The 26,644-nt window shown below is 42.9% G+C and overlaps 1 protein-coding gene across 3 annotated transcripts in view; it reads left to right on the top strand.

Moving 5' to 3' along the window:
- Positions 1 to 4,987: 4,987 nt before the first annotated feature.
- Positions 4,988 to 26,644, top strand: part of LOC122069289 (protein NLP9-like) — a 67,489-nt gene continuing 45,832 nt past the window's right edge. Inside the window, exons 1-2 of one of the 3 annotated variants that reach the window (XM_042633275.1) lie at positions 4,988 to 5,136; positions 5,776 to 7,071. In XM_042633275.1, coding sequence (XP_042489209.1) covers positions 6,118 to 7,071 — 954 coding nt within the window. In that variant the 5' untranslated portion in view covers positions 4,988 to 5,136; positions 5,776 to 6,117. The other 2 variants (XM_042633276.1, XM_042633277.1) reach the window with 2 other exon arrangements.

Genomic DNA, 26,644 nt, shown 5'->3' on the forward strand with positions numbered 1-26,644 from the left:
CTGGTCAAGATGACCGTATAGATGGATAGTGCTCGAAAATACGATTTTGACGATATATGGCACGTCAAAATCAGATCATCGGATCTCCTATGATCATCCTCAAAAAATTATATTTTCCTACAGGTATGTGGCGCACACTGACAAGCCTGTTGGAAACCTGAAAAAATCCCCTACCTACCCTAAACACCCTAAAATTCATCCCCTACCTACCCAGATAACCCAGAGACATTCTCCTACCTGAAACCCTGGAAACCCACGCATGGGAGAGAAGAGGGTCCAATTTTGAATTTTTATATACAAAGGAATCCGGTCAAGATGACCATATGGATGGATAGTGCTCAAAAGTACAATTCTGACAATATATGGTACATCAAAATTGGACCATCAAATCTCCCGTGATCATCACCAAAAAATTTATGATCGCACGCGTGCCCGCTGCCCATGGCTGCAACACCTGGCTGTCGCCCATGGTTGCTGCCTATGGCCACAGCACATGGCTGCTGCCCATGGGCTGCAGCACATGTGTGCTAGCTAGCCCACACCCTTGCAAGCCATAACCCCCACCCCTGTAGACTATGACCCGTGCCCCCGCAGGCCATAACCCACACCCCCATAGGCCCATGCCCGCGCCTCCTCTGCCCATGCCTGCACTCCTTTGCCAGCTGCTACCCATGCCTACTGCCCCAACCAGCCTTGTGTGCCGCACACCCATGCCACTCATACCACTACCCGCATGCCACGCGACACACCCATGACATTGCCCGTATTGCCTACCCTCCTACACTGACCATGCCCTTGCACTTCAGCCCAATCTTGGGCACTACCGTCAATGGCCGGGATTAGTATTTCACTGACCTGGTAGGTGAAGAAAAACCCTCTTCACCCACTTAAGACCAAATAACCCCATCTCACTCCATAGTAGTGAAGCTTTGCCCTCTCTCCTCCCCTCCCCCTCTTGATTTTCTTAGGGTCTTTGGAGCGATCTTTATCAAGATCCGAAATCTTGTTCGGATCTTTGAAGTGTTCTTCGGGAATTTGAAGATCTTCAATCCAAGTTCTTAGTCCAATCTAGTTTTTTTTTCCAAAAATAGTGTGTTGTTCAACCCCCTTCTTTGAGTGTTCTTGAGTTTTACTAGAAATAGAAATCCCTCCCCCTTGAGGTTCTTCGGGTCTATGAAGACATCTTTGTTAAGACCCAAAACTCTATTCGGATATTCAAAGTGTTCTTCGAGGCTTTGGGGATCTTCAATCTATTTTTAGGTCAATCCATTTCTTTCCAAAATAGCAGTTCCTAGCGGAAGCCCTATCCAATTGCCTCTGAAACCTTTCCAGAAATAGCCATTCCCAGCGGAAGCTCTGCCGAAGTGCCACCTTAGCCTAGCCCTCCCCTAACCTATCCCCAGTGGAAGCTCTGTCGGAGTGCCACCTCAGCCTAGCCGTCCCTTAGCCTATCCCTAGTGAAAGCTCTGCTGGAGTGCCACCTCAGCCTAGGTCTCCCATAGCCTATCCCTAGTGGAAGCTCTGCCAGAGTGCCACTTCATCCTAACCCTAGAAATAGCCTTCCCTAGCCGAAGCTCTGTTCAAATCCAAATCCGAAAGTAATCGTTCCTAGCCGAAACCCTGTCCGAATACCATCACAGTCAACATCTCTCAAGAAAGGAAGTTGGAGGTCAAGACCATCTTCCCCTGAGCCAGGAGAACACGAAAGACAGTTCGAGTCGGTACTAATCAGGGGCCCACCCCTCTTGACCCGAAATAGGGGTTAAATTCAGGTATAGTTTTTCAACCAAATTGCCATCATGTAGACTTTATATAGACCTTGTTTTAGTGTACATAGTAGTTTAAATTCAATCAATGTATATATGTGTGATAACTTAGCCATGCATGTAGAATAGTAATAATTATGGAAAATGTTTATTCTCAAGCAACTAGTAGCTGTTGAACCGAGCAGATTGGGTGCCTAACACCTTCCCAACTCTGTAACCTAACACTTACCTAAATCTCTGGACCAGACCAATTATCGAGCCCTTTTCTCAGGAATTGGGCCCACCCCCGGGTCCTAGGCCCATAATCCTAGGTGACGACTTCAAACCCTTTTGTATGATCCCAATCCCGATCACCGTATCAGACCATCATCAAACCCCATCTAGAATGATGAACTTTGCACTCTTATGAAATAGTCCCCCACATATCTCCGAGCAGCGATACGGTGGTGTGGGGCCCGCAGGGTAAGCACACACAACACACCCCCTCCTTCACATGAAAGAGATGAAAGAGAGGAGAAGAGGACGAAATCGATGCATAAGTCCATTTTCGGCCGCTACCCTCATAGTTTGCCAGGTAAAGATGTGGTACCGGAACCGGCACACTCCTGACTCGCAACTAGCTTGTATTCTTGGGGACCGATAATGGACATTCATGATTTGGGATGCCACCTATGTTGCAGTAGCACTAATACCTACAATGGACTTATAAACTATTGATTAGGGTTGTTTGTTGATAAATTGGATCATGTTATTACATTCATCTAATGCCATTCATATTGTTGTGGTTGAGCATTGATACTTGTATTTATTTCATTAATTGTTTTGGATGCTTGTCCATATTATTGTGGTTGAGCATTGATACTTGTCTTTATTTCATTAATTTTTATGAATGCTTGAGTGTATACCCCTCATTGGTCGTGGAAGCTCACCCCATTTATTGCACCATTTTTTTAGATGATGATCCATGGAATCATTCGGAGTCTATGGCTGAGGAGTCGACTCTCTACAAGGGTGATCTTTGGGTTGAGGAGCTAGTTACGCACAAGGATGACTGCGTATGTGATGACTATGCTTTTGGAGCACATTGAGGATGAGAGTATCATTTTCTATTTTTTATTATTTTGTGTATATATTCGATGTGCGTTAGGGGCATTACTGTAATTATGTTCTACTATGGAAAAACATTTTTTTTTTGTGTAAATATGGTAAATATCATTAGAAATCACCAGTTATGTTACATTATAATTATTATTATTTACATGATCGTACAATCATTTCATTACTTTATGAACTTAAAGTACTACATCATAGATCCTGTATGGATTGTGGACACGTGTAAGTGTTCGTGTCACTAGCCTTCAAGTAAATGAAGGTGGGGTGTGACAATCATATCACCATATATCATATAATAATAATGATTAAATACTTTGATTTGACAAATGATCTATTTGCATCCTCTCTTTATGTAATTAGGGGTTACTATTATTATTTTCCAGTCTAATCCCACCCACTTATCATGTGTGAATTATTGTCTACCAAGTGTGAGGTTGATTTTATTTTTCCAATTTTTTCATATCATACTTTTTTTTTTATTTATTTTTTAATATAAGAGAAAGACTTTAGTCATCATCAACGTGTAAAACTCACGGATGGCATAGTACATTATGCATATAGCCATGGATTGGAATTCAGCCACACTGTCGCAGAGGTGAATGATAGAGCCCTCATAGCTAGGGAGACAACAAGATTGTTCAACTCCCTTGAAATAAAAGAAAAATCATAAGACATAAACTGAGAAGATAAGCGCGCGCGCGCACACACACACACACACACACACATATTTATATATATAACTCATCTAATATTTGGCTGTACAAATAGAACTACACTTGTACTTCAACGTACTAGAATTTCATTTTATGTCCAGACTATCAATCATTGATGGTATGTTTAAGTTATGTGAACCTAATCTGAGAAAAGTTGGTCAGGTAAATTGGGATAATAATTGCCACCCCTATGACAAAATAACATTAGTTTGTTTCTTTTTCATAAAAAGAAAAGTTTGTTTCATGATTTAGAATCTCATATTGCTGCCGTCGAGATTGTCTTTATCATTCAAATTTTGGGAATAATTTGGGCAACTACTACATCTCAATAATAATGAATATAAATATTCGATTAAAAAAAATGTATGTAAATAGTCTTGTTTTAGTTTATCATAAATAATTATGTATTTAAGCAATTTTCATTATATTTATATGAAATCGCATCCAATCTTTGTCAATAATATAGAATTATATGGTCCGCTGAGAATCATTAAACTAGGAAAATGGATCAGGGAAGCTAATTGGGTCAACAATTACTACTATAAAAAAGCTATATATATTATTAATTATTATGGGTGGCTCAAATCCTCATATTTCACTCAAAGCATAATATAGTTATCCCGTTCGATATTATTTAAACCGTTAAAATTTTAATAATAAATAGGGACCAGAGATGGACATTGTCAACTTGCTAGATGATGTAAGAAGTCATCTATTCTTATAGTTCATAATACTCTATAATCATATAAGTGTTGTCACAGCTGTACTTTTAATATGCTATTAAAAAGATCATTACATGCACCTTTCCTTGTGCTAGCACTGAGGTCAATGGAAGTACACATCCATTCATCCAAAAAGGAGGGTGATATGGTCATTTCATCCCTTTGCATCCTGTCACAGGACTAGATGGTATTGTATCAGGGAAAAAAAAAAAAGCGAAGCTGAAGCTCTTCATGGATGTGGTCCGCGAACCGAACAGTGTATCGTGTCATGCACTTATATGGTCCTTCACAGAGAAAAAAAAAAGCACTTATATAGTCTTAGATTAGATTAGACGAATAATATGAAGCCACCACCACTTGGCTCACGCGTGGCCGAATCTTTTTATTTATTTAGAAAAAAAGAAAGCTTAAGAGCTTTAATTATTGAGACCAGGTCCTTACATGAGAAGGGCTCTTCTAGCTGTTTAATTAGAATAATATTTTGACCTCATCGTTTTTTTCATTTCAACGGTCGACAAAGCGCTCCCATATGGTAAGGGATGGTTGGTTAATACAATCATTTGGATGTTCGTTGAGGTTATTTTCGTAATTGTGGTTTCCTCAAAACTTTGAGACATCGAGAGGTTTCGTCTTTTCTAGGATTCACGCACAATCATTTGGATGTTCGTTGAGGTTATTTTGGTAATTGTGGTTTCCTCAAAACTTTGAGACATCGAGATGTTTCGTCTTTTCAAGGATCCACGCGCTACTATTATTATTAACTCTTTTATGTCTCTAATCTTCTGAAGCTTCTGCAAGATATTATTACAGAGTTCATCTGAGGTAAGTTTCCCTAATCATTCCACTTTAGACAAATTCTGTAATAGAAAACCAAGTCCGAGGATCCTATTGTTCTCAACGTTTAGAATTTCTATTTCTTGTAAGATTCTGTTTCTCTCACTAGGGCTTTGGTTTTCAGTAAGTAGAAAAGGTTGTAGGATTAAAGAACATGGATTCATGGATTTATTCATATGGTGGAGATTGGGTCTGTTGTAATTTATCGTGCACAGAGGCTCAATTAGCTTCTCCATCTATTTTTCCCTTTGTTCTTGATTGGGGAACTATCCCTGGATTCTTGGTGTGTGCTTTTTGGTTTCAAGTAACATTTTATTAGCTGAGCTGCATAGATTTGGGAGAATTCATGGGGATTGATTCGTGGGTTTTGGAATTTTTAGCTCTATAATTTTTCTTTTGTCTTTGAAATAATCGACGTGATTAATTTGAAAAAAGGATATCGCTTTGGGTTCTGTTGGTGAAATACTTTGGTTTGTGGTTGCTGAGTTCCTGGATTCTTTTTATTTTGGGGGAATTTTCCTATTACTTCCGTTTTGAGGGGCACTAGGATTGTTAATTTGATACCTTGTATACGTATTTTTGTTTACTTTGGGTCTATTGAAACTTTGGCATCTATATTGTGTGCAGGTGATTGGAAGTCTGATTCTATGATTGTCGAAAGTTCTAAGTTTAACTGAAGGGAGGTTGTTTTGATGTTGATTTGAGTTTAGAGAAGGCTAGTGAATGGTTTCCTTTCGGAAAAATCAGTGGAGGGAAGTTTCTATTGGTGAATCCCCAGCAAAATAGCTGAATTCTGCAATTTGAAGTGAAATATAGTTTTTCGGATATGGAAGTTAGAGGAAAATGTAGGGTTTTCTTCTGCAGAAAGATCATCCTTGAGAATGCTCAGTCCAGTGTTATTGGAATTAAGAACATCTGCTGACAGAAGGATTAGTTCTTGTACGGTAGGAACTGATTTTGGAGGTGAAGATGGACTACCCCTTTCTATCCAGAGAGAAAGGAACTAATTATTGGGCTTCTTCACAAGCTCTGCCAGAGGTTTTCCAGTCACCGCAAGGTGGAATGGAAAGTCTGATTTCAGATGACCCTGTTAGTTTTTCAGAGCTCATGAACTTTGATTCTTATGCTGAGCTATGCAGTAGCCCGTCCTCTGTGGACCCATCTCTTCCATACTACGACATGAGTCCTCTGCAGTCAATGCCTGGTGGGTTTGCCTCTTTTTCTCCGTTGAATTTTACAGCATTGAGCTCTGGTGTCTTCCCTTTAGCTGATGGGGGTTCTTTCTGTGCGGGTGGTTCCTCAAATTGTGCTGGAAAGATGGAATCTCAAAAAACAGATACACAGTTCGGTTTTCCATTGAATTCTTCTGTTGCAGTGGACTTGTGTCATAAAGAAAGCAGTAGTTGTTTTCCCTCAGGCAGCACTCCAGATATGGGTAACGATATTATCCCTAGACCACTGGAGTCATCATCTGCTGATAGGATGTTTAGGGCCCTGGGCTTATTTAAAGAATTATCTGGAGGGGGGATTCTTGCACAATTTTGGGTTCCTATTAAACTTGGTGACCAGCTTATTTTAAGTACCTTTGAGCAACCCTACTTGTTAGATGAAATGCTTGCAGGGTATCGTGAAGTATCAAGGACATTCACTTTCTCTGCAAAAGCGACACCTGATTCTTTTCCTGGGCTTCCTGGGAGAGTTTTTATGTCTAAAACACCTGAGTGGACCTCAAATATAGTATATTACAGCAAGTCTGAGTACTTGCGGGTAGACCATGCGGTTGAACATAAAGTCCGTGGATCTATTGCATTGCCTGTTTTCAGTCCCCATGAGAAGTCATGTTGTGCGGTGCTTGAACTTGTTACTTTGAGAGAGAAACCCAATTTTGATCCAGAGATGGAAACTGTCTGCCGGGCTCTTGAGGTTTGTTTTACTCATTTATGCTTTTACATTGGACTATCACTCTCTCTCTCTCTCTCGTTGTTTGTCTATTTGTGCGTATGTATATATGGCTGTCAAAAAGAGATTAGGTCCCCTGGGTTATTGGTTTTCTAAAATATATAACCTCACTGAATTGTTTCTTGCATCTTTTCCTCACCAATGGGAGGACAGATGCTCAGCTGCTTGTGTAATCGTGATCTTGGTTTCTGTTGTCACTCACCTAGCCAGGAGGCCTAGTCTTACATAGGGAGCACCATCCTATGGAGTGGATTTACAAATCATGGGTTCCATGTACGATACATGAATGATGTGGTTTCTAGTTGTTTATGATGATGCCTTTTATATTTTCAAAAAATTCCAACTAGGGAACCGATGTCATTTTAAGGGATGAAACTACTAAAAAGGAAGATTGTCCTAGCTACCACTCCCTCAACCGAAAAATAAGAAAACAATAGAAAAGAATGATAGCACATGTAGGAAGCTCTCCATGCCATCTCTAAGGGCCCGTTTGATAACGTTTCTACTGTTTCTTGAAAAAGAAACGGCAGAAACATAAATTTCCGTTTCTAGAAACAGAAACGGAATTGAAGGTGTTTGATAAGTCATGTTTTTAGAAGTCGATGGTAACTAGTGAAAAAATTGCCACAAGTCGTTTCCAGAAACGGCACTTGTTTTGCCTGGGTCGTTTCTTGAACCATAAATAAGTAAAAATTTCTATTTCTATTTCTAAAAATAAGTGAAACGAAACAATTTTATCAAACCCTTTTTACACTATTTCTGCTGTTTCTGGAAACAAAAACAGTAGAAATGCGTTTCTTGAAACGTTATCAAACGGGCCCTAAGTTCTTTACTAATAAACTCTCTTTGTTGGATTAAGGGTTTTAATGTGTGGGGCCATTCTCTATCACGTCATCATACAAGTGTTTCTTTAGGAATATGCCTACATGTTGGAATATGAGCCAATAGCTTAATCTATAGCACAGTTTTTAGTTTGGTGTGCTTCACGTGATAAGATTCCAACCTTAAACCATCTCATTTGAGACAATCTTGCGCATTCCTATTGCCTTCTATTTATGTATTAGAGGTATTGAATCGGTGCCATTTCCTACTGATGAGCTTAAATATGTTCCAGGCTCGGAAACACTATTTGGGGTGCGCACTTCACCCCAGGAGCGCAAGAGGCTTGGCCATCTTGCGACCGAGCCTCTTGCTCGGCCTTCTTGCGACTGAGCCTCTTGCTTGGCCACTGCGTTGCCAAGCCTCTCTCTCAGCCATCTTGTGATTGAGCCTTTTGCTCGGCCACTGCGCTGCCGAGCCTCTTGCTTGGCCATCTTGCGGACGAGCGTCCTGCTCGGCCATTCTGCTGCCAAGCCCCTTTGCTCGACCGTTAGTTGTATTTGTGATGTCTGCGGGCCACCTGCATTCACAGGGTGTGCGTGGATATTTCGCGTTGCCAGCTCAATATATCTCGCTTGATCACCGCTACGGGAAATTTTGTCTCCTAAGCCACACAAGGAAGTTCTCTAAGTATGGACTCTTCAGATAAGGAATCCAGGACCAAATGTATAATGCGAAATCTGGAGTAGATCTCCATGTAGGCTCTAGCGCACTAAGCAGGAGAGAATATCCGCGGAATCTGCCCAAGGATTAGAATCTTCTCTAGAATCAGGGAGCCACCTTCCTTTCAGGACTTTGACCACATGTCAGCCTTCTACAAATAATCATTGAACATATATAAATATGTGATGTAAACCTCTACTAAAGGGAGGGTTTTTTTTTCGAAATTTATTAAAGATTACCTGTTGCAGATTTCTGACCAACATCAGAGGGTTTTTGCACGGGCCCACACCTGGTGCCCCCTACTTACTATTTGTGTGCAGGATTCTTCAGGAATGTCGAGCCCTTATATAGGAACCTAGCCGCCATTAGAATTCATCGCATCAGATTGGCACCACCTGTGGGAAACTAACAGCAAAACCTAAAGTTATGAATTTAGTTACGGAGTGATCAAGTAGTTTCACTGCCTAGTCGTGTGGGGTATCTTCCCGTCCCCGACGCCCAACAACAGCGTGGGCAGGACACAAACCAGCGGCAGTCAAGCGCCCTGTACCACCTTCACCATCAGCAGCAGTGGGGGTAACACCTGTACCACCACCTCCAGTGGCAGCAGCAGAGGGCCATGTGCCACAGCCGCTGCTCGGGGTTATAAACCTGGAAATTCTAGCCGTCAATTCTCAAATTTAGGATTTACAGATGCATGTGCTGGAAACCAATAATCTGGTCAGGAATTTCATTAGACAGTTTGGGTCGGTCTTGCCAATGGCACCCGTCCCGCAAGTAAATCCTCGCGTGCCACCTTCAGCCCCAAGGCATAGCCACATTGGGTTGACAAGCCCTCGTTGGCATCGGTCAACACGAGAACTGCGCCAGGCATAGTTGTCACGGCGTCAAATCGATCCAAGGCGGTGGAGGGGTGGCTAATCGATTTGGCGATGAATCGCCCGTTTTGGCGATGAATCGCCCGTTTTGGCGATGAATCGCCCGTTTTGGCGTTGCCATGGCGGTCAAATCGCCCGTGTGTCATTTTTTATTTTTTCTATTTTCTAAAATTATTTAATATGCTATTTTTTTTATTTTTCCTATTTTTTAAAGTTATTTAGCATGCTACAAGCCTAAAATATATACCCTATAACATATAAAACAAACATTAAGTAACATCAAATAATAAAAAAAATCAACATAGCCATATCATGTCATAAAAAATCAACATAAATTATTGACTTATACAGTTATACATCAATTCATCACTCATCAAGTCATAAAAAATCAACATGTACATCACACAAAAGTAAAAAGTAAAAGGCTAACCTGTGATTGAAGCTTGAAAGCAATGATTGGAAGTGAGTGAGCAACCTGAACAAAGTAAAAGGTATATATGTCAATATATCATATATGAATGACAGAATGAGAAATATATATTTGGAAACCAAAAAATAGAATCATTAGATCAAATGATGAGATAAGTGGCTAACCTGTTAAGCTATTAGTGACTTACTGAAGCAATAAAGCTTGATAGCAAATGAACTCAACATAAAAAAAAAACTTAACTAATCATCCAAGTTCAAAGTTTAAAGTTTAAACAATATATAAAATCCAAACACTCAAACAGTCAAACACAAATAACTTAATCATCATAATCATCCAACAAATCAACAGATGGCAGATTCCTTTGTTGTCCTTGTCCATTAGAAGCATTTGCATTTTCACCAAAGTTATCTATGACATCCAAGTCATCATTCACATCATCCTCTTCTTCCAAATCTTCTTCCCCATCTGATTCTGATGACTCCCCAACAGCCCTCCCTCTACCACGGCGTGTGTAGCACAAATTTCCTCTAGAGGTTGATGATTGAGCTCTCCTGGGTCGATTGGGCCCCTCCATTGTTGCCCCCATTGCTCTACCAGCAACATCCCATGTGAGATCAGCATCGGGATGGACTACATCATCCACTTGCTCGTCAATCATCCACTCACTACTCCAATCCAGTTCATCAAGCACAAGTGGATCATAATTTCTGTTGAGGAGACGCCTTTGTTGAAACCTTTCTTCTAGGCGGCGATTGTATTGAACATAGACTAGATCATTCAAACGTTGATGTTCTAGCCTATTCCTCTTCTTGGTATGAATCTGAATTCATAAACAATAGAGAACAACAAACAAAGTTATTGTTCCAAAAATAAAAAGTCTAAAATATGAAATAGACTTGAGACCCAGCTACTTACAAACTCAAATGTGCTCCAGTTGCGCTCGCAACCAGAAGAGGAGCAACAAAGCCCTAGAATACGTCTTGCAATCTTTGAAAGCTCAAAAGCATGACCTCCAAATGAACCCCACCAAGTAACTATAAAAAATAAATATATATAAAAATAGTTAGATTGATATTTAATATATCACACAAGCAAAACAACTAAACATTAAACAATGAACTCTACTTACTAGGACTCATGGTTGCCCGTGATCTAATTGCCATAGCCGAGGCAAAACCACCTCGAGAATATCTATACAAAGTGGCTTGAGTATTTATCTTGTCTTGTAAAGCTGGTTCATGTATCATTCTTTCAATGACTTCATTAAATGCAAGCTGTAGAGAAGATATAATTTGGTAGCCACCATCATCACCTTCCTTATAAGAAAAAAATTTGCCAGGATTAAGAAATAGTGCTGCTCCATACAAAGGACGCCCTATCTGAATCTCCCAACGCCTATTAACAATATCCAACACTTTCTTGTAGTGCCTTTCTTTATCTCCAAAATTTTCTTTTATTTTCTTTTTTGCCTCATCCATGGCAAATTGAACCTCAGGCATAGAAGGCCTCTCATCACCATCCACAATCCTCAAGACAGTAAGAAGTGGCTTTGAAGCTCTAAGACAATTTTCCACACCATTCCAAAATGCTACCGCAAACACCGTCTCAACCACTTTCTTCCCAGCTTCGGTCTTTGCCAAATTAGAACTAGTCCATTCTTCAGAAATAAACAAATGTCTCAAGTCATCTCTATGTTTTAACAAGCTTTGAAGTGTCAGAAATGCAGTTGCAAATCTAGTAGCTGCTGTCCTCACAAGATCCCTCCCATTTGTTCTAGCCCTCATTGCATCAAGAATGCGTATGTGCCTGTAGATGAAGTTGGTTACTTTTTTTGCCTTACTTATCATAGTCCTATTAGCATTCAAGAATCCTATTTCCTCCAACATCAGGTCAATGCAATGCGCTGCACAAGGAGTCCAATACAGCTTTGTCCTCTTCTGCATCAGCATTGTACCGGCTAATTTATAAGCCGATGCATTATCTGACACAACTTGCACAACATTGTCCTCACCAATTTCTTGAACTTTGTTGTCAATCAATTCAAACAACTTATCTGCAGTTTGAGATATACTAGATGCATCAACAGATTCTATGAAATAAGTCCCCTCTGGACAATTAACGAGGAAATTAATTAAATGCCTTCCTCTTTTATCCGTCCACCCATCAGTCATTAGAGTGCACCCATACTGCTTCCAATACTCTTTATATTTATTCTTCATCTCTGCAGTTCTATCCTTTGCTGCCTTCAACAATGGCACTCTCACTTCATGATAACTTGGGGGCTTATATCCTGACCCGTACTGTGCAATAGATTCTACCATCACCTCAAACCTCCTTGACTTAATAGCATTGAATGGAATACCACACTGATAAACCCAGTCAACAATGTGATTATCAACTCTCTTTTTTTCTTCCGCTGATCTAAACCGGTTCTCTATAGTAGTCTGAGTATTACCTTTAAGATGCCTCTCAGCAACCACTTGCTCAGGAGTCCGTCTAACATGAGCATCCATGGGGCCCCTTACTTGTGGCTGAATGACTACTTTCTTTTTCTTAGCAAATGTCCCAGAGCTAGGAATAAGTCTAGAGGTTGTAGAAGAAGGAGTCCTACTAGACTGTCTTTGACCTTCAACTTCTATATCAACATCAGCACCAACACCAGCACCAACACCAGCACCAACATCAACATCAACATCATCATCATCCAAAATGTCTTGCATCTTTTCTTCTTATTGCGCATAAGAGCTGCATTCATCTCTGTAGCAATCGCTACAGTTGTCTTGGTACACTTAGCAACATCTCCATATCCACCCACCAAATGTTGCTTTAACCTTTTAATTCCACACTTGAGGTTTTCCACAAAGAGTGCATTTAACAAGGTTCTTGTCTGACAGGTCAGGCCAATACCCATACTTCCACCCAGGGTCATTTGATTTGGCCTTCCTGGTTGGGTCTTTAGATGGATCATATGCAGCCGTGCTTATATTATCACCCCCACTACTACCAGGTCCACCAACAGTACCATCCATTATGAACTCCTATAGTCCTATCCTACAAGTTACAAAACAGAGTAACAAAGTATGTTAAGTGTTAACCAATAACATTAACATGATAACATAAAAAAAAAACAATCAAACACTCACAAATCCAACTTAATCATTTCACTTAACACAAATACACAACCAAGACCATTGTCAAGTTCTTATATATTTTTTTTTCCAGCAATCTAAAATATGTGATTTCCCATCTTCAGATCAAGATCAAACTCTAGATAGTAGATAACTAGATATACAGATAAAGAGGAAAACATATTATAAACATTGAAGATTTGAAGTTACTAGTAGGTGGGGCCCTTACCTGGTTGTCGCTCTTGCTGCCGAAGGAGAAGATGTCGCAGGCGATATCGTATTGTGGTTGTTGTCGTTCTTGCTGCCGGAGAAGGAGCAAAGAAGATGTCACTATTGGTTGCTGCCGAAAAACCAGTCCTATATGTTGGTTGCTGCCGGAGAAGGAGAAGAAGAAGAGTTGCAGCGGTGGCTGCCGGAGAAGGAGAAGGAGGAAAAGAGTTGCAGACTTCCAGTGGTGGCTGCCGGAGAAGGAGAAAGAGGAAAAGAGTTGCAGACTTGCAGTGGTGGCTGCCGGAGAAGGAGAAGGAGGAGAAGACTTGCACGGTGGCTGCCGGAGAAGGAGAAGGAGGAAAAGAGTTGCAGACTTGCAGTGGTGGCTGCCGGAGAAGGAGAAGGAGGAGAAGACTTGCACGGTGGCTGCCGGAGAAGGAGAAGGAGGAGAAGAGTTGCAGCGGTGGCTGCCGGAGAAGGAGAAGGAGGAGAAGAGTTGCAGGCTTGCAGCGGTGGCCGCCGGAGAAGGAGAAGGAGGAAAAGAGCAGCGGTGGCTGCCGAAGAAGGAGAAGGAGGAGAAGAGTTGCAGCGGTGGCTGCCGGAGAAGAAGAAAGAGGAGAACAGTTGCAGCGGTGGCTGCCGGAGAAGGAGAAGGAGAGAACAGTTGCAGCGGTGGCTGCCGGAGAACGAGAAGGAGAAGAGAAGAACCAGCGGTGGCTGCCGGAGAAGGAAAAGAAGAAGGAGAGGAGCAGAAGACGCAACGGTGGCTGCCGGAGAAGGAGAAGAGAAGATTGTTGCAGCGGTCGAGGGTTTTCGTCTCTTTGAACTCTCGAGCTTCGATCGAGGGTTTGTGGCTTTGTCTCTGGCGTTAATTGGAAATTTGAAATCGACCGAGGGTTTGGTCTCAACGGTGGCAGCGTATGGCCATATCATAATAGAAAATGTTAGTAAAAAAAAAAAACCCAATTAAAATATAATAAATAAAATATTGTTAGTAAAAAAAAAAAATCGACCGCCTAGGTACTAAAACGTGGTATGGCGTCCATGGCGACGCCAAGGCGTCACCTAGCCATCCAAGGCAACCGCCAAGTGTGAAAACATTAGTCGTTGTACTGCCATGCCTATAATTTACCGCCGGGACGCCAAGGCGCCGCCTTGACAACTATGGCGCCAGGATGATCAGCCAAAGGCAAACCAGCCCATGCGCACTCGTGAAGGGTCACGAGGGAACAATGCAGCCCAGTCGGAAGGCTCAACACATCCGTTGAGATGATTAGCTCATGTAGTGGAGGGTTCCCCTCCACACACTGAAACGAACCACGAACGTATTAAAAGGACTTGCATATGCACAGAGTATAAGTGATGCACCCACTAGGGTGGTGAGTCAAAGCCGCCATACGAGGGACGAGGTTCGGTCACGCCACCATAATGATTGCACTGAGTGACCCCACGTGCACATACCCCAGCTCAGGCCGACTGTAGAACTCGTGAGGCCAATCTGAGGCCACCTACAAAAATTGAGCCGGAGCGACAGGATCTGGAACAATGCCTTCAGCGACTGAGCGAGAGGGTTGATGGTCTCATGAATGTCAGCATCGGACGTAGAAGTCGCCCTGGCACCCAATGCCCTGCCAGATGAACTAATGAATGCAGTTCTCCCAAGGAGCTTTAGCATGCATACCTTTGTGATGTACGATGGAACAACTGACCCATCCGACCACTTATGGTATTACAGCCCAGTGATGACAGTGTATGGGAATTCGGATGCTACCCTTTGCCGAGCCTTCATCGCTTCCCTGGAGGATGCGACCGTTCTTTGGATGTCTAATTTGAGACCTTTCGAAACTACGACGAGCTAACAAAGGCTTTCCTCACAAGGTTTTAGGCAAGCATGAGGCAAAGGCAGAGACACCTGCTAACGCGATGAACATGAAAATAGAAACCGGGCGAGACGATCAAAGAATTCCTTACAAGGTTCACCAAGGCCACTCTGGAGGTAAAAAACTTACCCGATGGGGTAGCATGCAACTCATTGTGTAATGCCATCACTCACCTAGAAATGGTGCATTCTATGGCCCTTGATCTGTTGGAGGTCATGACTGAGCTGCGGAGATGTAACCAGTACGCTAATATGGATGATGTGCTGGTTGCCAAAGGGATTGGGATAGTTGATAAGCTAGAACAGGCTCACAAATATAAGAAGAGACCTCAGCGACTGCAGGATGATGATCGGGAACAGAAGAAAACCAGGCCAGACGCCTTGTTGATAAGTCTGACAACTCAGATAAGTATGAGTTAGACAGAACATGAACGAATCTGCTATTGGAGATCCAAGACCAAAAGTTCTTTTGTTGGCTAAGGCAGATGTTCTCGAGACTGGAAGAAACAAACCCTAACAAGTATAGTAGGTACCACAGAGACCATGAGCATGACATAGAGGATTATAAAGCATTAAAAAGAGAGATTGACGAACTGATCAAGGTTGGGTATCTGAATAAATACCTGAAGTAGAAGTTTGGAGAAAGTCGACGGGCTCTAATGGCAACTGGCCTACTAGCCTGACAATCCTTACGATTTTGGGAGGACCCAGCACGAAATCAGTAAGAAAGGCTAAAGCACATGCCTGGTTCGTTTGTACCACATAATAACCCGTGAAGATTGCCTGAGCAGACCCTGTGATCTCCTATTCTGATGCCGACCTAGAAGGCCTAAATTGGCCGCGTAATGGTGCGATCGTCATTCAGCTGGTCATTGCCAATCGCCTATTCCACAAGGTGTTAATAGATACTGGAGCTTCTGTTGATCACATGTCTTACAAGGTGTACCAAAAGCTTAGATTCAGCGTGGATAAGCTAAAACCAGCAGGTGGGCCTTTGTACGGATTCTCAAGAGCGTCATCTGAGATAGAAGGGACCATAGCCTATGACCATCAGCGAGAGTCCAAAGTCCTCTATAGTCATGGTCACTTTTATGGTGGTACAAGTCACCTCAGCATACAACGCAATCCTTGGACGGCTAGGCTTGAACAACATGGGAGCAATTGCCTCCACAAAGCACATGAAAGTCAAATTCCCAATAGAGAATGGGATAGGAGAGTGCAAATCCAGTTAGAGGGAGTCGCGTGATTGTTATACCAACTTCGTGAAGGCAACCAAGAATCCTCGCTTGGGTATAGCTTGCTCTACGGAGAGAGTGGACGGTTAAGACGAAGTAACAGTGCAAATGGTAGAGCTAGTCTAAGAGCTGGTCACAATGCTGCTGGACAATGACAAACCGAGCCGAACCGTTCAAATCGGAGCCTTGTTGAGTAAAGAATAGAGAAACGAGATCCTAGTTTTCCTCTAAGAAAACCTTAATGTCTTCACTTAGACGGCGGTGGACATGTCGGGAATTTCGAGGGATTTAGCTGAGCATAGCCTGAATGTTGAGCCGAGCTGCAAGCCTTTCCAACAAAGGCGCTGAAATTTTGCACCTGAAAGACAGGCAATAATCAATGAAAAACTGGAAAAGTTGTTGGCTTTGGGATTCATCCAAGAGATGAATATCCCACTTGGCTGGCAAATGTAGTGATGGTCCCAAGATCTAATGGCAAGTGGCGAAAGGCATTTACTACATGGATTTAAGCAAGGCCTGCTCGAAGGACTGCTACCTATTACTGAAGATTGACTAGCTCGTAGACTCCACAGCCGGTCACAAGATGCTTACCTTCATGGACGCATACTCCGGATACAATCAGATCAGGATGAAGGAAGATGGAGAAAAGATAGCATTCTTAACCGCGCGGGGTAACTTTTGCTACAGGATAATGTCTTTCGGACTGAAGGATGCGGGCGCTACATATCAGCTAATGGTGAACCTCATGTTCAAAGACCGGCTCGGCCGTCACATGGAGGTTTACGTTGACGATATGTTGGTTAAGAGTAGTAAAAGTAGTGACCATGTCATCGATTTGAGGGAAGCATTTGGTGTGCTACGAAGGAACCAAATGAAGCTGAACCCTACCAAGTGTGCGTTTAGCGTGACATCGGGAAAATTCTTAGACTTCCTGGTATCTAAACGAGGAATTGAGGCTAACCCGATGAAATTTAAGGCTATACAAGAGATGAGACCACCAAGAAGCATCCGGGAAGTGCAGAATTGATAGGCAGAGTGGCAACTCCAAACCGCTTCGTCTCCCGTGCGGGGACAAGTGTCTACCGTTCTTCAAAGCTTTGATAAACCTAAGGAGTAGCAAGCAGTTCTGCCGGATAGAAGAGTGCCAGGTGGCATTTGAGAACTTGGAAATTTACTTAGTCACACCACCCTTGCTGGTCCGACTTGACCCAGGTGAAGAACTTCAGCTATACTTGCCCATGTCAGTAGTAGCAGTTAATGCCGTGCTCGAGAAAGAGGAGGAAAGGCGACAAAAGCCAATTAATTATGTTAGCCACGTGTTGCTGGACGCAGAGTCCAGGTGCCTTAAGATCGAAAAGTTAGCACTCGCACCGGTGATGGCCACACAAAAATTAAGGCCCTACTTCCAAGCACACCCAATGGCGGTGCTTACAGAATAACCATTGAAGAAAGTCCTACACTGCCCAAGTGTCTCGGGTCACTTGGTTAGCTGGTCTGTGGAACTGGGAGAGCATGATGTAGAAAATCGACCTAGGATAGCAATCAAGGGATATGCCTTAGCAAACTTTGTGGTTGAATGTTCGTTGACCGCAGCTGAGAAGGCTCAAGAAGACGTCGAGCTGAGTAGAAGGTGGACACTGTTTATTGATGGTTCAAGCAACTCATTAGGAAGCGGAGCAAGGTTCATCCTAGTTAGCCCAGAAGGCTTTAAGATCAAGATCCAGTTCACCCTTAGGTCTGCGTTTGCCGTTACCAATAATGAGGCAGAATATGAGGCCCTGATAACTAGTCTATAACTAGCCAAGTCGGTGTTGGCACAAGATTAGTAGTTCACAGTGATTCACAACTTGTTGTCAACCAGGTCAATATGCATTACGAGGTGAAGGAGGACAGGCCGGTTAATTACCTCTGAGAGGTCAAAAGCCTCGCTTATTTCAAAACCTTCACAATGTTACAAGTTCCAAGAGCTGAGAATGCCTCAGTCGATTCACTCTTAAAATTGGCTTCGGTCAATTGGGGAGAACTCGGAACAACGTGTACATCAGGATGCTTGATAAGCCAACCTACCAAAAGGACTTGGTGTGCAATACTAAAGCTGAGGTGGAGGGGCCAGGTTAGATGGACCCAATTATCAAGTACCTCAGGGACGAAGAACTACCCATAGGCCGAGCCGATGCCAGAATAGTGAAGAGGAGAGCAGCGAACTACACCAACCAAGGAGGAGTGAGTGCTTTACAAAAGATCAGTCTCCGGACCACTGTTGACTTGCCTCAACCTGGTGATGGCCGAACAAGAATTGAAGGAAGTACATGAAAGAATTTGTGGAAGTTATATGAGTGGCAGGACGTTAGCCTATAAGGTCCTGCGCCAAGTGTTCTACTGGCCCAAAATACAGGAATATGTGATAAAATTCGTATGCCGCTGCTTCAAGTGCCAAATATACGTGCCAATCTCACATGTGCCAGCGGCCGAGCTCAGCCCTATCATATGTCCCATCCCATTTGCGATGTGGGGGATTGACATTTTAGGCTAGTTCAAAAAGGGGAAAGGAAGAGTTAAATTCCTGATTGTGGCAATCGATTACTTCACCAAATGGGTGGAAGCACGACCCCTAGCAAAAGATAACTGAGCTCAGTTGCGAGAAGTTTGTACGAGATGATGTCATCTTTCGCTATGGCATCCCAAAAATTCTGCTCACAGACAATAGGAAACAATTTGACAACCTAGCCTTTAGGAGATTTTTTGGAAGATTTTATATCAGCTTCCATAATACCTCGGTGGTTCACCCTCAATCAAACGGACAAGTCGAGAAGACTAACCAAACCTTGGTGGAGGACATCAAGAGAAGATTGGACCGAGCAAAAGAGGCTTGGGTAGACGAGTTGCTAAGTGTCCTATGGTTCTACAGGACTTCAACCAGGACCCCAACAAGGGAAATCCCAATTAGGCTCGCATATGGAACAAAAGCTTTTGCACCAGTCGAGGTACTTCAAGCATCCTTCTATGCCACCTTATTTGATGAAGCAAGAAATGAAACAGGATTGAGGGCAAATATCGACTTCATCAAAGAGGTACGTGAGAAGGCCCTGTTGCTGAATGAGGCGTACAAGCAAAAGACGGCCCAGTTCTACAACAAAAGGGTCAGGAAGTGGTCTTTCCAGGTCGGAGACCTTGTCCTCAGGAAAGCTGCTGTATCATACCGGAGAAGCTTCGGCAAGCTAAGCCCAAACTGAGAAGGGCCCTACATAGTTTTCAAGAGTGGTCTGCCCCGGTGCATACCACTTGCAGACTCAGGGGGGTAAGGTTATACCAAGAGAATGGAACATGGAAAATTTCAGAATTTTTTTTAAGTAACTAACAATAATGAAGTACCAGTTCCCTAAGTCTTCTTTTTAAGTTCATGTCAGCTTTAGATTATCATTTAGCCCCCATGGTCTTCTATCTTTGAAGATGCACTTTGTCTATTTCCTACCTTTGAAGATGCATTTTGTTTTTGTTTCTACTCATCTAATGCGATTTCTATTCAGTCACTGAAATATAGTTATCCGACACACGCTAATAAATTAATGCAAAGGATCATTGGCCAGCTGCTGGTTCGTGTCACATCCCTAATATTCTTGGCTTGGCACCCCAAGCCCTTAAGGGTTAAGGCACACAAGTGAGGCCCGGCACACCAAGCCCTTAGGCGTTGAGGCACCCAAGTCCAGGCTTCGGCTCGACACACCAAACCCTCAAGCGTTAAGGCACAAAAGTATGGGCTTCGGTCCGAACACCAAGCCCTTAGGCATTAAGGCACCCAGGTCCGGGCTTTGGCTTGACAACTCAAGCCCTTAAGCGTTAAGGTACACCAAGTTCGAGCTTCGGCCCGGCACCTGAAGCTATTAAGCATCAAGGCACCCAAGTGCGAGCTTCGGCTCAGCACCTCAAGCCCTTAAGCATTGAGGCACGTAAGTCCGGTCCTCGGCTCGAAAAACCGTGCCCTTGGGCATCTAAGTTACCCAATGCCAGGCTTTGGTTCGATGCCTCAAGCTTTTAAGCGTAAGGCACACAAATCTGAGTTTGGCCCATCTCCTCAAGCCCTTAGGCGCTGAAGCACTTAGGTGTAAGGTTTGTATGACAATCAGAATGTAAAAAAAATAAGTTAGCAAAAACAGCTCCGTTCCCATTCATATTTTTGGTATGTTACAATAGTGCCCCAACGAGGGCTAAAAAAAAAAAGGGAGAGAAGAAAAGAAAATTACACCAAGATATCCCCTGAGGGGCCTAGTCATAGAAACCAAAAAGACAGGAAGGTTGGCAAAGAATGCAGGGGCTTACAATAGTGCCCCAACGAGGGCTAAAAAAAAAAGGGAGAGAAGAAAAGAAAATTACACTAAGATATCATCTGAGGGGCCTAGTCATAGAAACCAAAAAGACGGGAAGGCTGGCAAAGAATGTAGGGGCATCAACAAAACTTGAGGACCAACTCAAGAAGCGGTAGGAGGAGCCTCCTTTGCATCCGTAAGAGTAGCGACCTTCTCTTGGTCCACCTCCGCTCCCGCTTCGATGACTGATTGACCTGTGAGTAGGATTGAGGATTCGGGAGGGGGGAAGTAGTGTTCATAGTCGCTCAGATTCAGAGAAGGGTACTTCTTCAGGATAAAGTTGACCGTCGTATTCGACCTTGAGTTGAAGGAGGAAGTATTGAGGCTAAGCGAACAATCTTAGCTGGCCTGGGAGTTTAGATACTTCTTGACTGCTCTCTCCTCGACCACTTTCAGCTTGGCCTGATGCTGCCAAGTCAGGGCCTGGACGACGAGTTGATGGGCCACGCCCATTTTTTGCAAATCCTCCTGAAGTTCTGCAACCTCGCTCTGTAGGCGTTCCTTAGACTTTATAAGGTCACGTTGTGCCATAAGCTGCTTGCACACCTCGTCCTCTAGCCAAGCTGCCCTCTTCTCAGCTGCAAGGGCCTTGGATTTCTTGGCTTGACACTGCTTTCCAGCCGCATTAAGTTGGCCTTGGACCTAAGCTAGCTGGTCCTGTAACTGTTGGGCCTCCTACTTAGCCTTATGCTTCTTCACCGCCATCCTCTCGAATCGACTGGCCACCTCTATTGAGTAAGGCGCTAATTCCCAAACAATGACAGGGCCGATAGGGGTATTTATGTCCTATCAGCCCATGTCCTTGTGTTAGGGTTGGCTGGTTTATATTGGGGGTATTCTTGTACCTAATTTTAATTGCTGCTATATATATATTAGGGCCTAACCTGCGATCATTCTATTCTGGTATGATCGCAGGTTATTCCCCTCTCTTGGGAGTTTCTCTCGATCATACCCCCTCTCTCTCCTCTCTTCTTTCTTCTTTTCTTCTTCTCTTCTTCTCTTCCTCCTCTTTCTCTGGTTTGATTACAGACATCTGGGATTGTAACATGGTATTAGAGCCTCTGTAATCAGATCAAGGGTTTTTCAAAATCTCTCTATTGATCTCGATTTTCCACTGAACTCTTTTGGTGTGCAGCCGCCTACTGCTGCATCTACTATGGACTAATCATATGAAGTGATTTATTTGTTTTTCTATGGATTGTGATATGCTGTTGCTGAAATGAAGATTGAAGACTTTGGACCGCAACCATCCTTATCTTTGCCCTACTCAATTTTCTGCAAGGTTGCTTATCGCTAGTGTCTGTGGTTCAGGTGTGATCTGTTGGTTTTGTACTTTCTGCGACTCTATTTGCCTTTATTTTGGTTCTCATGGCTGAGATCAAATCTACTGCCTCTGTAACTACTGCATCTGCCTCGGACAATGTGAATGTCCAGATTACCTCTATCAAGCTTAAGGGAAGTCGAATTACCTACTTTGGGCTCAATCTGTGACGGTTTATCTTAAGGCCAAGGATGAACTTAAGTATACTACCTTTGATCCTCTTCCATCATCTGATAAAGACTATAATGAATGGATGAAGGAGAATGCTTTGATTTTAATTTGGTCGTGGAATAGTATGAACCCGAATTTCACTGCCAATGTCATATTTCACACTATTGCGAAGGGAGTATAGAATGATTTGAAGGAAACATATTCCAGGAAAAGAACATGACCAGTATCTATGATATTTATGAGAAGTTGTTCCAGTTTCGCCAGTCTTACAAGTCTCTTCCAGAGTATTATAGTGTTTTCAGGGGAATGGTTGAAGAACTCAATGTTTTCCAGCCCTTGACCATAGACATTGACAAATTAAAGGCTCAGCTTAATGAGTTTTTTGTCTCCAAATTTTTTGCTGGTTTGAATAATGATTTGAAGGCAGTGAAGGGCCATCTACTTGCAGGCGATACTGTTCCTACCCTGAATGACACTTATTCACGACTGTACCGTATTACTTCATCAACTAAATCTGATCAGTCTTCCAAAGACAATTCTGCCTTCCTTGCCAACCGTGGACGTGGTCGCAGTCGTGGTCGTGGGGGAGGTCGTGGGTCGGCTGGTCGAGGTTCTAGTGGACAGTCGTCTGATTTAGCATCTCGCCAATGCACTTACTGTGGGAAGCCCAACCATACTGTCGAGACTTGCTGGGCAAAACATGGCAAGCTAGAGTGGGCAACCCAGTTAGCCAATCATGTAGTGTCAGACGATGATACTGACACAGTGTCTTCCACTGATACTAAATTGAGGACTTCCTTAGGAGATTCATCTACCAGTCTACGCGACGACATTAATCAATTGCTCAGGCGCTTGCAGACTCTTGAAGCATCCTCTAATACATCCAATGGTGGATCTACATCCGCTGCTGCCCTAGCTCATGCAGCCATGCAAGTACCTTAGCGCTTCTTACCACGACTTTTACCCCTTGGATCATTGATTCAGGTGCCTCTGCTCATATGACTGGTAAGTCATCACTATTTAAATCTTTTTCTCCTAGTATCAGTTCTACATCTGTTATTCTTGCCAACGGTGCTTCCACACTGGTTTTAGGCCATGGTACTATTTCACCTACATCCTCACTTAATTTATCCTCTATGTTGTATGTTCCATAATTTCCATTAAGCCTTCTCTCTGTGAGCTAGTTAACCAGTTCATTAAATTGCTTAATAACCTTCTTTCCCTCTTACTGTGTTTTTCAGGATCTTTACATGAGGAAGACGAATGGTGGAGGGCGTGAAAAAGATGGTTTATGTTATCTCAACTCTGGCCTCCTGCTTCTTTTACTGCTGCTACTATTATTGGGGATGTGATTCCTTTCCAATGGCACTGTCGTTTAGGCACTTGTCTTTGTCTAGGTTGAAATTTTTATTTCCTAGTTTTAAGTCTGTGCTTAGGTTAGAATGTGAGGCCTGTGAGTTGGAAAAACATCACCGTGTGTCTTTTCCATCTCGCTCTGTGTCTCGTAGTCCGTCTTTATTTTCTTTAGTCCATTCTGATGTATGGGGTCCTTGCAGAGTTAGTAATAGATTTGGTTTTCGTTATTTTGTGACCTTTGTGGATGATCATTCTCGTCTTACATGGCTGTACCTGTTAAAGGACCAGTCTGAATTTTTATCTGTATTCTAGAAATTTTATAATGAAATAAAAACTCAGTTTGACATTTTAATTAAGATTTTTTGATCTGATAATGCTTTAGAATATACCCAAAATGATAATTCTGATTTTTGTGCTAATCGTGGGATGATACACCAAACCAGTTGTGCCTATACCCCACAGCAAAATGGGGTAGCAGAGCGCAAGAACTGGCATCTCCTCGAGGTAGCTCGAGCTATTATGATATATATGCATGTTTCGAAACATTTTTCGTGTGATGGGGTTTTAACTGCATGTCACTTGATTAATCGCATGCCTTCTTCAGTTCTTTCTGATAAGTCCCCTTTTTCTATTATGTTCCCTACTTTGCTGAGTTTTTCTGTTCCTCCTCGAGTCTTTGGGTGTGTGTTTTATCCATAATTTGCATGCCCAGGTCGATAAATTGTCTCCTGGGTCTACTAAGTGCATTTTTTTGGGTTATTCACGTACTCAAAAAGGGTATAAGTGCTATGATCCTATTACTCATAGGAATTTTGTTAGTGCCGATTGACCTTTTTTGAAGGCACATCATTTTTCCTCCTCCGGCGTCCCAGTCAGGGATGGAGTGGACTTCTCCACCTCCACCCATTCCATCTCTAATTCCTTTTTCTGATGTTTCTAATGCCAGCGACTCACCTCCTCTATAGGTTTATCAACGTCAGAAGAAGCGTGGACAGTCGAGTGTCGATACCAATACTCCAATTGAAACACTTCCTCCATTGCCGCCTTCCTCTGGTGAAGCTCCTATTCCTTCTCTGCCTAATGACTTACCGATTGCTCAACGAAAAGGTACACGTTCTTGCACTAAAAAATCTATGGTTGTGTATCCTATTGATAACTTTGTTTCCTTGTCTCATCATCCCTTGACCATCCATGGAGAGCCCTGTCACTTTCTACTAACCCTGTTCCTTGATCTCATATTGATGCCTTACATATCCCTGGATGGAAAGCTGCTATGGATGTAGAAATGGATGTTCTCTTGAATCGTGCTACCTGGAGTCTAGTAGATTTATCTCTGGGTAAGGATTTGGTGAAGTGTCGCTGGTTTACACTATTAAGTATCACTCCGATGGCTCTGTTGAGCGGCTAAAAGCCCGTCTGGTTGCCAAGGGGTATACTTAGACATATGGGGTCGATTATTTTGAGACCTTCTCCCCGGTTGCTTGATTGAACTCTGTTCGTCTATTTATTTCTCTTGGTGTCAACTTTGATTGGCCATTGTTTCAGTTGGACATCAAGAATGCCTTCTTGTATGGTGATCTACAGAAAGAGGTTCATATGGAGCAACCTCCTAGTTATGTTGTTCAGGGGTAGAATAAAGGCCGTGTGTGTCGCTCACACAAGGCTATCTATGAACTTAAACAGTCCCCTCGGGCATGGTTTGACAAGTTCAGTGCTACCATAGTAACTTGTGGATTTTCTTAGTGTTATTCTGATCATTCTATCTTTGTTCGTCACAGAGGTGATAAACTGGTTGTCTTAGTTGTTATGTGGATGGTATTCTTACTGGTAATGATGAGGCAGGAAATTCTGAAGTGAAGACCTACCTACAACAACACTTTCAGACCAAGGACTTGGGTCAACTTCATTATTTTCTTGGGATTGAAGTGATCCGATGCAAGAAAGGGATCAGTTTGTCTCAAAGGAAATATGTGTTAGACCTTTTATCTTACTGGTATGCTTGTTCTAGGCCTGTTGATCTCCCTATGGATCCTCACCAAAAGTTTGGTGTTAATGATGGCGAACCTCTAGGATGTGCATCAGTATAGGAGTTTGGTTAGGAAGCTGATTTATCTTACTGTAACACGTCCCGACATTTCCTATGCTATTGGTGTCCTTAGTCAGTTCATGTAGTATCCTTAGAAAGCACATTGTGACACTGCCGTTTGTGTTCTTCGCCACCTAAAGGGTGCTCCTGGAAAAGGGGCTGATCTATCGTCTTAATCGGCATATGGAATTTGTTGGCTATTCTGATGTTGATTGGGTTGGCTCTGCTAGTGATCGTAGGTCCACTACGGGGTATTGCTCGTTTGTTGGAGGTAATCCGATTACATGGCGCAATAAGAAGTAGACTACCGTTGCCCGGTCTAGTGCGGAATCAGAATACAGAGCTATGGCTCATACCACTGCTGAGCTGATGTGGCTACTGTCATTACTTTTGGAGTTGGGGTTTCCAGTAACCAAGCCTATGAAGATGTATTGTGACAACCAAACTACGGTGTACATTGCTAGCAATTCAGTCTTCCACGAGAGGACCAAGCACATCGAGGTGGATTGCCACTTCGTTCGTGATGCTGTTCTGAAGAAGTTGATCGAGACCGCTTTCGTTTCTTCCTTTGATCAGATGGCTGACACGTATACTAAGTCTCTTTTTGCTCCTAGTTTTCGTAATGGTTGTACCAAGCTGAGCAGGGGTGATGTGTATGCTCCAATTTGAGGGGGAGTGTTGAGTGAGGCGCTAATTCCCAAACAACGACAGGGCCGATAGGGGTATTTATATCCTATCGGCCCATGTCCTTGTGTTAGGGTTGGCTGGTTTATGTTAGGGGTATTCTTGTACCTAATTTTAATTGCTGTTATATATATATTAGGGCCTAACCTGCGATCATTCTATTCTGGCCTGATCATAGTTATTCCCCTCTCTTGGGAGTTTCTCTCGATCGTACCTCTCTCTCTCTTCTCTCTTCTTTTCTTCTTCTCTTCCT

This window comes from Macadamia integrifolia, unplaced genomic scaffold (assembly GCF_013358625.1).
Source record: "Macadamia integrifolia cultivar HAES 741 unplaced genomic scaffold, SCU_Mint_v3 scaffold571, whole genome shotgun sequence".
Taxonomy (NCBI): domain Eukaryota; kingdom Viridiplantae; phylum Streptophyta; class Magnoliopsida; order Proteales; family Proteaceae; genus Macadamia; species Macadamia integrifolia.